The sequence below is a fragment of the Anolis carolinensis genome, unplaced genomic scaffold (assembly GCF_035594765.1).
Source record: "Anolis carolinensis isolate JA03-04 unplaced genomic scaffold, rAnoCar3.1.pri scaffold_7, whole genome shotgun sequence".
Taxonomy (NCBI): domain Eukaryota; kingdom Metazoa; phylum Chordata; class Lepidosauria; order Squamata; family Dactyloidae; genus Anolis; species Anolis carolinensis.
Window position 1 is genome coordinate 2542702 of NW_026943818.1, and position 16371 is coordinate 2559072.

The following is a 16371-nucleotide window of genomic DNA, read 5'->3' on the forward strand; positions in this document are numbered from 1 at the left end:
GAGGATTTATTAAGTTAGCAAACCTGCTCCTCAGCCAATGGCCAGTCAGAACTCCCCCTGCTCTGTCCAATGAGCGCGGAGGGACGTGGCGTGGCTGACGTCGTCCCATTGTGACGTCCCAGCGGCGGCCCATTCAAATCCAACCTGCTCCTCAGCCAAGTGGGCAGTCTGTCCAATGAGCGCAGAGGGGCGTGGCGTCCTAGCGGCGGCCCATTCAAATCCAACCTGCTCCTCAGCCAAGTGGGCAGTCTGTCCAATGAGCGCGGAGGGGCGTGGCGTGGCTGACGTCCCATTGTGACGTCCCAGTGGCGGCCCATTCAAATCCAACCTGCTCCTCAGCCAAGGGGGCAGTCTGTCCAATGAGCGCGGAGGGGCGTGGCGTGGCTGACGTCCCAGTGGCGGCCCATTCAAATCCAACCTGCTCCTCAGCCAATGGCCAGTCAGAACTCCCCCTGCTCTGTCCAATGAGCGTAGAGGGGCGTGGCGTGGCTGACGTCCCATTGTGACGTCCCAGTGGCGGCCCATTCAAATCCAACCTGCTCCTCAGCCAAGTGGGCAGTCTGTCCAATGAGCGCGGAGGGGCGTGGCGTGGCTGACGTCCCAGTGGCGGCCCATTCAAATCCAACCTGCTCCTCAGCCAAGTGGGCAGTCTGTCCAATGAGCGCGAAGGGGCGTGGCGTGCCTGGCGCCGTCCCATTGAGGAGCGCGGAACGTTGTGACGTCAGAGCGGCGGCCCATTCAAGCCGGGGGACGGTTGGCCCATTGATGGCTCCGGGTGAGGCGCTCCCGCCGGCCTTCCTGCGCAGCCTGCGCACCCTCTTCGACCTGCTGGACGAGCGCGGGCGGGGCTTCGTGCACCTGCGGGAGATCGAGTCTCGCTGGCTGCTGCCCGGGGACGGGGTGCGCGAGGGCCTGCGCGGCGCCGCCTCCCCCGACGGGACCCTCACCTTCGAGCGCCTCCTCCTCGGCCTCCGCGCCTCCCTCCCCGCCCACAGGCCGACGCAGGGTCCTAATGCCCCACCTCTACCCTCCAAACAGGACGTCCCGCGGCGGACGGGAAGAAACCGGAGGCACACCATCACCAGCGGAGTCGACTACGGCATGGTACCCTCACTTCTGTCCATCATACTAACCTTTGGGTTGCTTTGAGTTTCCCCAGAAGCACTCTCTCCTGACGTTTCGCCCACATCTATAGTCAGAGGTTGAGAGATCTGTTGGAAACTAAGTCAGTGAGGTCTCTATCTCTCTGGAATGTCCAGTTTGGGGAAATCCCACAATCAGGGCCAGCTAACACCTCCCGGGAGGGGAGAGGAATCCAATTTATTTATTTATGTATTTATTTACTACATTTATATCCACTCAGAGTGGCTTACAAATCCAATGAACATACAATATATCAGGGGTCCCCAAACTTTTTAAGCAGAGGGCCGGTCCACAACCCTTCAGACTGTGGAGGGGCCGAATTATCATTTGAAAAAAAATACAAACAAATTCCTATGCACACTGCACATGTCTTATTTGTAGTGCAACAACAACAACAACGAAAGAATACAATATTTTAAAATGAAAACAATTTTAACCAACACAAACCTATTAGGATTTCAATGGAATGTGTGGGCCTGCTACTGGCCAATGATAGTCAAGTTAATTAGGGTTGTTGTTGTTGTTGTTGTTGTTGTTGTTGTGTGCCTTTAAGTCATGTCAGACTTTGGCTGAGCCTAAGTCTAAAATTATTTATTTACTGCGTTTATTTATTACATTTATATCCCACCCTTCTCACCCCGAAGGGGACTCAGAGCAGCTGTATGTACATACAGTATATTGTATTATTAGCATAACACAATATTAGCATTATATATTACTGTATTGAACTATACCACTATACTATTATATAATATGTAATATATAACATATAATTAATATTATTATATAGTATTACTATTAGTATTATATTGTATAACATAAGATTATTATCAATATTATATGTATATACAATATATTATATTATTAAAACTGATATAAAAATATTATATTATAAAACTGAGGATGGGGGCCAGGTAAATGACCTTGGAGGGCCGCATCCGGCCCCCGGGCCTTAGTTTGGGGACCCCTGCAATATATCATTAGCATAGCATAATATAAGCATGAAATTACTATATTGTACTATATCATTGTATGGTAATATTATTAGTAATATTACATTTAATCTATAATATATTATTAATAATATTATATAATAATATATTATTATTAGTATAATATTGTATTTATTACATTTATATCCCGCTCTTCTCACCCCGAAGGGGACTCAGAGCGGCGTACAAATCCAATGTACATACAATATATTATTAGCATAGTACAATGTAAGCATTAAATTACTATATTGTACTATATCATTATATGGTAATATTATTAGTACAGTAGAGTCTCACTTATCCAACACTCACTTATACAACGGTCTGGATTATCCAACGCATTTTTGTAGTCAGCGTTTTCAATTCATCATGATATTTTGGTGCTAAATTCGTAAATACAGTAATTACTACATAGCATTACTGCGTATTGAACTACTTCTTCTGTCAAATTTATTGTATAACATGATGTTTTGGTGCTTAATTTGTAAAATCATAACCTAATTTGATGTTTAATAGGCGTTTCCTTAATCTCTCCTTATTATCCAACATATTCGCTTATCCAACGTTCTGTTGGCCCGTTTAGCTTGGATAAGTGAGACTCTACTGTATATTGTACTATATCATTATATGGTAATATTATTAGTAATATTACATTTAATATATAATATATTATTAATATTATTATATTGTATTATTAGTAGTATAATGTATTCCATTGTAATATTATTATCAATATTATATGTATATTTTATTTATTTATTTACTACATTTATAGTCAATGTTTTCAATATATCGTGATATTTTGGTGCTAAATTTTGGTGCTCCTCACTGAGGTTCTCATTGCTCCTTGGATGTGGGTGGACTACAACTCCCATCGTCCAGGGTCAATTCCCCTCTGACCCCACCAATATTTTAGGATGTTCATGATGGGACTGTGTGCCAAGTTTGGTCCAGACCTATCATTGGTGGGATTCCTTGTGCTGTTTGATTATGGGTGTACTACAACTCCCATCATTCTGAATCAATCCACACACCCCCAACCCACCAGTATTCAAAGTTCACCATGTCAGCTAGGTGTGCCCGGTTTGGTCCAGGTCCATCATCATTGAGGTTCACATTGCTCTATGGATGTGGGTGGACTACAACTCCCATCGTCCAGGGTCAATTCCCCTCACAAAGTGAGCAAGGCCTAAAGGGGGTGGGGCCTACCCTTCTGACTGGCAGCCAGGGAAGAACGGCTCTTCCTCGTCCTCTGTAATTTATTTTTATAGGGTTTTTTTTATTGAAAGGCATAGATTGGATGACTATGTCTTTTGTGGCCAGATTTGTTGTGATTTGGTTCAGTGGTTTTGTTGTTTACATTTGCACATTACATGTTGCACATTACATTTTTATATATACAGTAGAGTCTCACTAATCCAAGCCTCGCTTATCCAAGCCTCTGGATAATCCAAGCCATTTTGTAGTCAATGTTTTCAATACATCATGATATTTTGGTGCTAAATTCGTAAATACAGTAATTACAACATAACATTACTGCGTATTGAACTACTTTTTCTGTCAAATTTGTTGTATAACATGAAGTTTTGGTGCTTAATTTGTAAAATCATAACCTAATTTGATGTTTAATAGGCTTTTCCTTAATCCCTCCTTATTATCCAAGTTATTCGCTTATCCAAGCTTCTGCCGGCCCGTTTATGTTGGATAAGTGAGACTCTAGTGTAGATACTAGCTGTGCCCAGCCACGCGTTGCTGTGGCGAAGTCTGGTGTTCTGGGAAATAAAGTATTGAGGAATTGGTGGTAGTTAAGGTAAAGGGTAAAGGTTTTCCCCTGACATTAAGTCCAGTCGTGTCTGACTCTTGGGGTTGGTGCTCATCTTGAGTCTACACTGCCATATAATCCAGTTGAAATCAGATAATCTGTAGTTTATAGGCAGTGTGGAAGAGGCCTAACTATGCCTGTCCCCTAGGCTGAGCAGGTTGCTAAGAGACCAAGTGGGTGGAGCTTAGCCTTCTAACTGGCAGCAATTGGATACAAACAATTATTCCTCTCCCTCTAATCAGGACTTAATTTTTCTTTTCCTTTTGTTGTATGAACGTAAAGGCATGGATGAGGGGTTTTGCTACCAAGTTTAGTGTTTCTGGGATGTGTAGTTTTGTTGTTTTGTCCTAGGCTGAAATTTCATTACCCTTTTTATATATATATGTTTGTATGTACAGTAGAGTCTCACTTATCCAACACTCGCTTATCCAACGTTCTGGATTATCCAATGCATTTTTGTAGTCAATGTTTTCAATACATCGTGATATTTTGGTGCCAAGTTTGTAAATACAGTAATTCCTACATAGCATTACTGTGTATTGAACTAGTTTTTCTGCCAAATTTATTGTACAACATGATGTTTTGGTGCTTAATTTGTAAAATCATAACCTCATTTGATGTTTAATAGGCTTTTCCTTAATCCCTCCTTACTATCCAACATATTCACTTATCCAACGTTCTGCCGACCCGTTTATGTTGGATAAGTGAGACTCTACTGTATATAACAGGGGTCCCCAAACTAAGGCCCGGGGGCCGGATGCGGCCCTCCAAGGTCATTTACCTGGCCCCTGCCCTCAGTTTTATAATATATTTTTATATCAGTTTTAATAATATAATATATTGTATATACATATAATATTGATAATAATCTTATGTTATACAATATAATACTAATAACATATAATAATATTAATTATATGTTATATATTACATATTATATAATAGTATAGTGGTATAGTTCAATATAGTAATATATAATGCTAGTATTGTGTTATGCTAATAATATAATATATTGTATGTACATACAGCTGCTCTGAGTCCCCTTCGGGGTGAGAAAGGTGGGATATAAATGTAGTAAATAAATGCAGTAAATAAATAATTTTAAACTTAGGCTCGGCCAAGATCTGACATGACTTGAAGGCACACAACAACAACAACAATCCTAATTCACTTGACTATCTCATTGGCCAGTAGCAGGCCCACACTTTCCATTGAAATCCTATTAGGTTTATGTTGGTTAGGGTTATTCATTTTTAAATATTTTTTATTTATTTATTTAATATTTATTTATTTAATATTTAAATAAATATAAAATTATTTTTAAATAATTTTAAAATAGGTTATTCATTTTTAAATATGGTATTGTTCTTTCATTGTTGTTGTTGTTGTTGCACTACAAATAAGACATGTGCAGTATGCATAGGAATTTGTTTGTATTTTTTTTTCAAATGATAATTCGGCCCCTCCACAGTCTGAAGGATTGTGGACCGGCCCTCTGCTTAAAAAGTTTGGGGACCCCTGCTCTACTGTATATAACAGGGGTCCCCAAACTAAGGCCCGGGGGCCGGATGCGGCCCTCCAAGGTCATTTACCTGGCCCCTGCCCTCAGTTTTATAATATATTTTTATATCAGTTTTAATAATATAATATATTGTATATACATATAATATTGATAATAATCTTATGTTATACAATATAATACTAATAACATATAATAATATTAATTATATGTTATATATTACATATTATATAATAGTATAGTGGTATAGTTCAATATAGTAATATATAATGCTAGTATTGTGTTATGCTAATAATATAATATATTGTATGTACATACAGCTGCTCTGAGTCCCCTTCGGGGTGAGAAAGGTGGGATATAAATGTAGTAAATAAATGCAGTAAATAAATAATTTTAAACTTAGGCTCGGCCAAGATCTGACATGACTTGAAGGCACACAACAACAACAACAATCCTAATTCACTTGACTATCTCATTGGCCAGTAGCAGGCCCACACTTTCCATTGAAATCCTATTAGGTTTATGTTGGTTAGGGTTATTCATTTTTAAATATTTTTTATTTATTTATTTAATATTTATTTATTTAATATTTAAATAAATATAAAATTATTTTTAAATAATTTTAAAATAGGTTATTCATTTTTAAATATGGTATTGTTCTTTCATTGTTGTTGTTGTTGTTGCACTACAAATAAGACATGTGCAGTATGCATAGGAATTTGTTTGTATTTTTTTTTCAAATGATAATTCGGCCCCTCCACAGTCTGAAGGATTGTGGACCGGCCCTCTGCTTAAAAAGTTTGGGGACCCCTGGTATATAATATATTCTGTCTCTGGCAGCTGAAGCAAATGAAGGAGATGGAGAAGGAGAAGGACTTCTTGCTCCAGGGCCTGGAGATGGTGGAGCGGGTTCGCGACTGGTACCGCCAGCAGATCCACCTCCTCCAAGAGCAGCAGAAGCAACTGGCGCAAAGCCAAGCCCACAAGGTGAGCCTCCAACCAGGACAACCATTATTATTATTACACGGTTTTTGTTCCTGGGTTCTTGATGGGTGCTGGATACATGTGGTTTCCGATTGTTTGAGAGTTAGTATTAGAAATAGGCCTAATTCAGGGGTCCCCAAACTAAGGCCCGGGGGCCGGATGCGGCCCTCCAAGGTCATTTACCTGGCCCCCACCCTCAGTTTTATAATATAATATTTTTATATCAGTTTTAATAATATAATATATTGTATATACATATAATATTGATAATAATCTTATGTTATACAATATAATACTAATAGTAATACTATATAATAATATTAATTATATGTTATATATTACATATTATATAATAGTATAGTGGTATAGTTCAATATAGTAGTATATAATGCTAATATTGTGTTATGCTAATAATACAATATACTGTATGTACATACAGCTGCTCTGAGTCCCCTTCGGGGTGAGAAGGGTGGGATATAAATGTAGTAAATAAATGCAGTAAATAAATAAATAATTTTAGACTTAGGCTCAGCCAAAGTCTGACATGACTTAAAGGCACACAACAACAACAACAACAACAACAACAACAACAACCCTAATTAACTTGACTATCATTGGCCAGTAGCAGGCCCACACATTCCATTGAAATCCTAATAGGTTTGTGTTGGTTAAAATTGTTTTCATTTTAAAATATTGTATTCTTTCGTTGTTGTTGTTGTTGCACTACAAATAAGACATGTGCAGTGTGCATAGGAATTTGTTTGTATTTTTTTTCAAATGATAATTCGGCCCCTCAACAGTCTGAAGGATTGTGGACCGGCCCTCTGCTTAAAAAGTTTGGGGACCCCTGGCCTAATTCATACTACGGGGGTTATCCAGAAAGTAGATTACGTTTTGGAATTAAAAATGAACAAAGTAAAATAAAGCTGGACCCAAAATATTTTCTTCTGGGGATGCTTAATATTGAAAAAGATAAAAATAAAGAAATTCTTTTTAACTACTTTACTACGGTGGCCAGAATGATATACGCTAAATATTGGAAAAAGAAAGAAACCCCTGAGTTAAGCTGCTGCTTAAATAGGCTGTTGGATATAATGAATATAGATAAGCTGACGTATTTATTAAAAAATAATCACGGCATACCGAAAAAGCAAACAAACTGGGAGCCGATAAAAAATTATCTGAGAGAAGAACAAATGAAGGATGTTAATTTAAACAGAGGTTTTGTTGATACAGATTGAGTGTAAGAAGATGCTGATATTAAAGAGAAAAAGAAATAAGAAAAAGAAACCAAAAACTTTTAAAGTAACTGTGTAAGAGTTGGAAGTCAATGTATATACAGGAGAGTCTCACTTATCCAACATAAACGGGCCAGCAGAATGTTGGATAAGCGAATATGTTGGATAATAAGGAGGGATTAAGGAAAGCCTATTAAACATCAAATTAAGCTATGATTTTACAAATGAAGCACCAAAACATCATGTTATACAACAAATTTGACAGAAAAAGTAGTTCAATACGTAGTAATGTTATGTTGTAATTACTGTATTTACGAATTTAGCACCAAAATATCACGATACTGTATATTGAAAACATTGACTACAAAAAAGCATTGGATAATCCAGAATGTTGGATAAGTGAGACTCTACTGTATATACATATACATTTTTACATTTAATTTTTTTCCTCTTTTTTTGTTGCGTATATTTATTTATCTAGTAACTTTTCTCTCTCTCCATCTTCCCCCCATTTCTCTTCCTCTTTCACCTATCTTCTTCACCCCTTTCCTAAAAGCACACTTGTTCTCACACTTTCACTGTAATTTTTATTCGAAAATTTAATTAAAATTTTTTTAAAAAAAAAAATGAACGAAGTATAGGAGAAAACATTTACCATATGCAGTTGAAAGCCACACCCAAATACCACTTCTCACATAGTCGCCATTCAAATCTAGGCACTTATCATAGCAATGAATGAGCTTGGCAACTCCTTCCCCACAAAACTCTGCCACTTGCGTCCTTAACCAGCTGATCACGCGGGGATTTTGCACGGTGGATGAGGAAACACCCAGAAGACCGAAGAACTTCACGTGTGCGACCCACCATGTGGGGCCGGGTGTCCCCATGAAACAGCAAAATCCCCACGCTCAACTTTCCCCACGCTCGTCCTGGATTGCAGCTGCGGGAAGGGATGACAGCTGGTTGAGGATGCAAGCAGCAGAGTTTTGTGGGGAAGGAGTTGCCAAGCTCATTCCTTGCTATGGTAAGTACCTATGTTGAGAAGTTCGTTTTTAATTCCAAAACGTAATCTACTTTCTAGATAACCCTCGTATACACGCCTTTGTGTGCTTGGTTTCTTTTTGCCTCCGCCAGGAGTGTGCCGGCAGCGAAGGGGGTCCAGGTTCGCTGCAACGCCTCCTCCCCAAACTGCAGGAGCTGAACCGTTGTTTCGGAGAACTGCTGGCCCTCTCGGCAAAGGTGAGTCCTTGCCTGCGTCCGGATGGGCAGCAATAACGGTTGAGGCACAGCAGCAAGACGCTGGGGATTTCTCAGAGGATGAGGGGGGTAATGTCTGTGTGTGATCAGAGTGAATTGCAGGTCTTAGAGAAGGACCAGCAGTTGCAGTTGACACAGAGGATGTTTGGGATTCCAATATGTATCAGTCAGTTTCTCTTGGGCATCGATCTTCAGCAGAAGATGGGGAGTTTTCTTGTGATATCAGATTAGGCCTCAGCACAGAGGGAGTGAAGGATGGATTAATTAGGCGTTCGGAAAGACTCCACGAGAAGTCTTTGAGATCCAGGTGTCAAAGGCATGACCTCATGTCATTTTGGGTTGGGCTTGAGCTTAAATTAAGTGAATGTTTACTTGGTGCAGAGCAGACAATGTTGCCATAGATTCAAGTTCCCATTTAAGCTCTTGCTTCAATCTCCTGCGTTTGCCTATGTTCCTGGTGCTGGAAAAATAATGAGTTTTTTTCTCTGCAGCCACCAAGCACAGCTTCTGTGTCCACCAATGGGCCGGCTTGCTTGACCACGGCCTCCCCACCCCTGGCCGGACCACAGCAGACCATCAATATGTTGAAGGAGCAGAACTGGCTCCTCACCAAGGTGAGTGACCAACGCGAAGGGAAGGAAGTGGCCCAAGAGTCCCACGTTCAGGGGCAAAGGGGGCTCGGATCCAGCCAGATCCGCCTTGTTCTTCTTGACCTTCCCTTTGCAGGAGGTGACGGAGAAAAGCGACCGGATCACGCAGCTGGAGCAGGAGAAGTCGGCCCTGATCAAGCAGCTCTTCGAAGCCCGGGCCCAAAGCAGCAGCCAGGAGGCCAACTTGCTGGACTCCACCTTCATCTAACGCCCGCTTTTCCGAGTGTTGTTGGAGGATTTTGCAAACATCGTACGACTTGCATTGCAACAAATATCACGAGGATTGGATTCTGCAAATATCATACGACTTTCCATGCAGTGTTTTGCTGTGCCAGCTGTCAGCTCTAGTTTGTAGTGCGGTTTTCTTGTACTGGTTGTTTGTCTGCTTCGATCAATATCACCAGGCTTGGATTCTGCAAATATCATACAACTTGCATTTTGCAAATGTAATACGGCTTCGATCAATATCACCAGGCTTGGATTCTGCAAATATCATACGACTTCCATTTTGCAAATGCAATACGGCTTCGATAGTATCACCAGGCTTGGATTCTGCAAATATCATACAACTTGCATTTTGCAAATGTAATACAGCTTCGATAAATATCCTTTGCCAAGGTCCCAATCCCAGGACGGAAACTTTGGAAATTGCACTCGCTGGAATGGAAATCTCTGCTTTCTTCACTCCATTTTCCTCTTAAGAGGAGGCTACTTCTGAGCATACACAGAGTGCCTTTCGCCCCAGCTCTTCTTTCATCAGCTGGGATTCAGCACAACCTCAAATCACTCCATCTATTCTATTTTTTCCCTTTTCTATTATTTTAGTATATGTTAAGTCTGTTGGTGTGTTATATTTTTTGTGTTGCTACGTGTACATTTTATTTTTATACTACAGTAGAGTCTCACTTATCCAACGTTCTGGATTATCCAACGCATTTTTGTAGTCAATATTTTCAATATATCGTGATATTTTGGTGCTAAATTCGTAAATACAGTAATTACAACATACCGTTACCATGTATTAAACTACTTTTTCTGTCAAATGTTTTGATGCTTAATTTGTAAAATAATCACCTAATTTGGTGTTTAATAGGCTTTTCCTTAATCCCTCCTTATTATCCAAGATATTCGCTTATCCAAGCTTCTGCCGGCCCGTTTAGCTTGCATAAGTGACACTTTACTGTATATTAAGTCTGTTGGTGTGTTATATTTTTTGTGTAGTGACATGTACATTTTATTTTTATACTAGTTAGAAAGCAGATTAATAGGGTGATTTTAATGCCTCACTTTATTATACTTGTATTACAGTAGAGTCTCACTTATCCAACATAAACGGGCAGGCAGAATCTTGGATAAGCGAATATGTTGGATAATAAGGAGGGATTAAGGAAAAGCCTATTAAACACCAAATTAGGTTATGATTTTACAAATTAAGCACCAAAACATCATGTTATACAACAAATTTGACAGAAAAAGTAGCTCAATACGCAGTAATGTTATGTTGTAATTACTGTATTTACGAATTTAGCACCAAAATACCACGATATATTGAAAACTTTGATTACAAAAATGCCTTGGATAATCCAGTACCTTGGATAAGTGAGACTCTACTGTATTCTATTTTTTCCCCTTTTCTATTATTTTAGTATGTTGTGTTATTTTTTTTTGTGTTGTTACGTGTACATTTTATTTTTATACTAGTTAGAAAGACGCTTAAAAGGGTGTTTTTTTAATGTCTCACTTTATTATACCTGTATTATTATTTTTTTCTTTTCTCTCAGTAAAAAATAATCTATACACATAATAAAAGTGAAAATATGTATGTATGTGTCTGGGGTGTCCACTTCCACAAACAACTATAACTCCCACCACTCAGGAGACACCAAAGGCAGAATGTTGGATAAGCCAATATGTTGGATAATAAGGAGGGATTAAGGAAAAGCCTATTAAACATCAAATTAGGTTATGATTTTACAAATTAAGCACCAAAACATCATGTTAGACAACACATTTGACAGAAAAAGTAGTTCAATAGGCAGTAATGCTATGTAGTAATGCCTGTATTTACGGATTTAGCACCAAAATATCACGATGTATTGAAAACTTTGACTACAAAAATGTGTTGGATAAGCCAGAATGTTGGATAAGCGAATGTTGGATAAGTGAAACTACTGTAATGATATACGTAGTACAATACACAATGGAATACAATATTAGACTACCAATAATACAATATAAGAATATTAATTATATATTATATATTAAATGTATTATTACTAATAATATTACCATATAATGATATACATAGTACAATGGAATACAATATTAGACTACTAATAATACAATATAAGTATATATATTATATATTAAACTAGCTGTGCCCGGCCACGCGTTGCTGTGGCAAAGTATGGTGGTATGGGAAATAAAGTATTGAGGAATTGGTGGTAGTTAAGGTAAAGGGTCCCCTGGGCTGAGTGGGTTGCTAGGAGACCAAGTGAGCTTAGCCTTCTAACTGGCAGCAATTGGATAAAAACAATTATTCCTCTCCCTCTAATTAGGACTTTATTTTTCTTTTCTTTTTGTTGTATCAACCTAGAGGCATGGATGAGGGGTTGTGTTGTCAATTTTCGAGGTTGTGGGGTGTTTACTTTTGTTGTTTTGTCCGCTGCCATGATGCCATCACTCTTTTATATATATAGATGTATTATTACTAATAATATTACCATCTAATGATATACGTAGTACAATACACAATGGAATACAATATTAGACTACTAATAATACAATATAGTAATATTAATTATATATTATATATTAAATGTGTTATTACTAATAATATTACCATATAATGTTATACGTAGTACAATACACAATGGAATACAATATTAGACTACTAATAATGCAATATAAGAATATTTATTATATATTATATATTAAATGTGTTATTACTAATAATATTACCATCTAATGATATACGTAGTACAATACACAATGGAATACAATATTAGACTACTAATAATACAATATAAGAATATTAATTATATATTAAATGTATTATTACTAATAATACTACCATATAATGATATACGTAGTACAATACACAATGGAATACAATATTAGACTACTAATAATACAATATAAGAATATTAATTATATATTAAATGTATTATTACTAATAATACTACCATATAATGATATACGTAGTACAATACACAATGGAATACAATATTAGACTACTAATAATACAATATAAGAATATTAATTATATATTAAATGTATTATTACTAATAATACTACCATATAATGATATACGTAGTACAATACACAATGGAATACAATATTAGACTACTAATAATACAATATAAGAATATTAATTATATATTAAATGTATTATTACTAATAATACTACCATATAATGATATACGTAGTACAATACACAATGGAATACAATATTAGACTACTAATAATACAATATAAGAATATTAATTATATATTAAATGTATTATTACTAATAATACTACCATATAATGATATACGTAGTACAATACACAATGGAATACAATATTAGACTACTAATAATACAATATAAGAATATTAATTATATATTAAATGTATTATTACTAATAATACTACCATATAATGATATAGTAATTTAAGCACCAAAACATCATGTGTGGGAGGAGGAGGAATTGCCGTCAACGAATTTCCAGGGAGAAGCGCAACAGGGTTCTTGCGACCCTGGAGAAGGATAGGTGTGGTAGCCTCCATGGTAGCCCCTCCCGGCTGAAGGTCCTGCTGTTTAATGCCAGATCCGTCAAAGGTAAATCATCTATTATCCAGGATCTAATCATGGATGAACATGCGGATCTGGCCTGCATCACCGAAACCTGGTTGGATGATCTGGGTGGGGTTAGTCTTACCCAGCTTTGTCCTCCGGGTTTCGGGGTGCATCAGCAGGCCAGGCCAGGAGGGCGGGGAGGTGGGGTTGCGGTGGTCTTTCGGCAGTCCATCGCCCTGGTCAGATGCGTCGCTTTGCAATCGGTCGGGTTTGAGTGTCTCCACTTGAAGGTGGGTACCCGGGACAGTTTGGGGATTCTGCTGGTGTACCGTCCACCCCGCGACACAGCAGTCTCCCTGCCTGAGCTAGAGGTGGTTTCTAGCGTGGTGTTGGGTTCCCAGCGCCTGTTGGTGCTGGGCGACTTCAACATTCACGCTGAGACCACCTTGACAGGTGCAGCTCAGGAATTCATGGCCGCCATGACGACCATGGGTCTGTCCCAAATAATATCGGGTCCCACTCATCAAGCTGGACATACACTCGACCTGGTTTTTGTTGCGGGCGACGGTGTGGTCGGAGTGGAAGAGCAAATTATTCTTCCATTGTCATGGTCCGACCACTATCTGATCAGTTTAAGACTAACCGTCTCTTCCAACCTCCGCAGGGGTGGTGGACCAATTAAGATGGTCCGTCCTAGGAGATTTATGGATCCTGAGAGATTCCTGAGGTCTCTTGGAGATCTGTCTACCATGGAAGCTGACGATCCTGTCGATGCCCTGGTCACTCGTTATAATGGCGAGTTGTCCAGGGCAATAGACACGATCGCTCCTGAGCGTCCCCTCTCGCTGCGTGGAGTTGCCCCAGCTCCCTGGTTTACTGGGGAGCTGGCGGAGATGAAACGTGCAAGAAGGAGACTAGAGTGCCGCTGGCGGACAACTCGTGACGTATCTGACCGAGCACGGTCTAGAGCCGCTATTAGGGCCTATTCCGCGGCATTGCAGGCAGCCAGGAAAGTTTTCTCGACTGCCCGCATCGCGTCTGCAACAAATAGATCTTCAGAGTTGTTTCGAGTTGTTGGGGAGCTCCTCCACCCTCCTCAGGTCGGGGGAGCACCCGACATCTCGTCAACTCGGTGTAGCGAGTTCGCTCACCATTTTGCAGACAAAGTCGCTCAGATTCGTTCCGACTTAGACGCCGGCCTTGATGCATTGCCAGGTGAGGTAACCGAGGCATCTGTCTGTTCGATCTTGTGGGATTCGTTTCAGCTTGTGTGGCCTGATGATGTGGACAAGATTCTTGGAGCAGTGAGGGCGACCACCTGTGCCCTTGACCCTTGCCCATCTTGGCTCTTAAAACAAGCCAGTGGAGAGCTAGTTGATTGGTTTGTGAGAATAATCAATGCCTCTTTGGAGCAGGGCATATTTCCATCTGGCCTAAAACAAGCTGTGGTGAGGCCTGTTTTGAAGAAAGCCTCCTTGGATCCGGCTAACCTCAGTAACTACAGACCAATCTCTAACCTTCCATTCTTGGGCAAGGTCTTGGAGCGGGTGGTTGCTTCCCAGCTCCAGGGATTCTTGGAAGATACGGATTTTCTGGACCCATCGCAGTCTGGTTTCAGACCTGGCTACAGTACCGAGACGGCTTTGGTCGCCTTGGTGGATGACCTCCGCAGGGAGCTGGACAGGGGGAGTGTGACCCTGCTGGTTCTCTTGGACATCTCAGCGGCTTTCGATACCATCGACCATGGTATCCTTCTGGGACGTCTCTCCGGGATGGGCCTTGGGGGTACTGTTCTGCAGTGGCTCCAGTCCTTCCTAGAGGGCCGTTCCCAGTTGGTGAAGCTGGGGGACACCTGCTCGGACCCCTGGCCATTGACCTGTGGGGTCCCGCAAGGTTCCATTTTGTCCCCCATGCTTTTTAATATCTACATGAAACCGCTGGGTGAGGTCATCCGGAGTTTTGGAGTGCGGTGCCATCTCTACGCGGATGACACCCAACTCTACTGCTCCTTTCCACCTAATTCCAAGGAAGCCCCTCGGATACTGGACCAGTGTCTGGCCGCTGTATTGGCCTGGATGAGGGCGAACAAGCTGAAGCTCAATCCCGACAAGACAGAGGTCCTCCAGGTCAGTCGTACGTCTGATCGGGGTCTTGGGTGGCAACCTGTGCTTGACGGGGTCGCACTCCCCCTGAAGGCGCAGGTCCGCAGCTTGGGGGTCCTCCTGGACTCTGCGCTGACACTTGAGGCCCAGGTGTCGGCCGTAGCTGGGAGGGCCTTTGCACAACTAAAACTTGTGCGCCAGCTGCGACCATACCTCGAGAAGTCAGATCTGACCATGGCGGTCCACGCCTTAGTTACCTCTAGACTGGATTACTGCAATGCGCTCTACGTGGGGCTGCCTTTGAAGACGGCTCGGAAACTACAACTAGTACAACGATCGGCAGCCAGGTTTCTAACTGGGGCAGATTACAGGACGCGCTCAACGCCGCTGTTTAAAGAGCTCCACTGGCTGCCATTTATTTTCCGAGCCCAATTCAAGGTGCAGGTGATCACCTACAAAGCCCTTAACGGTTTGGGACCCACCTACCTTCGAGACCGCATTTCCCCCTATGAACCCGCACGACCTCTTCGCTCATCGGGGGAGGCCCTCCTCTCGCTTCCACCAACTTCGCAGTTGCGGTTGGTGGGGACGAGGGAGAGGGCCTTCTCCGCCGTGGCCCCCATCCCGGCTGTGGAACTCGCTCCCCAGGGAGATTAGGCAGGCCCCTACCCTACTCTCATTCAGGAAGAGCCTGAAAACTTGGCTATTCCAGAAGGCCTTCGTTGACTGATCCTTGTGGGATCATGTTATTTACCTATTAAGCAGTAGACCCTCTGGATTGTTTTTAGGATTCATTCAGCACTTTAAGTATTACACCTGCTGTATAATTATCCCTCCCTGATAACTTGATATTGCTTTGCACCTTGGCCTGGATCTTTTGACCCAA

The 16371-nt window shown here is 40.8% G+C and overlaps 1 protein-coding gene across 1 annotated transcript; it reads left to right on the forward strand.

Annotated features, from left to right (window-relative positions):
- The first annotated feature begins 552 nt into the window (after window positions 1–552).
- On the forward strand, window positions 553–11427 carry sapcd2 (suppressor APC domain containing 2). The gene is made up of 5 exons (XM_062959474.1): window positions 553–1104; window positions 6317–6463; window positions 8833–8937; window positions 9447–9569; window positions 9682–11427. Exons 1-5 carry the CDS (start codon window positions 568–570, stop codon window positions 9811–9813), a joined length of 1044 nt encoding a protein of 347 aa, XP_062815544.1. The 5' UTR covers window positions 553–567; the 3' UTR covers window positions 9814–11427.
- The last annotated feature ends 4944 nt before the right edge of the window (window positions 11428–16371 follow it).

Excerpts from the sequence above, each read along its gene's own strand:
- sapcd2 (XM_062959474.1), top strand. The coding sequence starts at position 568 with ATGAGCGCGGAGGGGCGTGGCGTGGCTGACGTCCCAGTGGCGGCCCAT. Across the intron at positions 1,105-6,316 it reads GCGGAGTCGACTACGGCATG|CTGAAGCAAATGAAGGAGAT; the intron begins GTACCCTCACTT and ends TGTCTCTGGCAG. Across the intron at positions 8,938-9,446 it reads TGCTGGCCCTCTCGGCAAAG|CCACCAAGCACAGCTTCTGT; the intron begins GTGAGTCCTTGC and ends TTTTCTCTGCAG.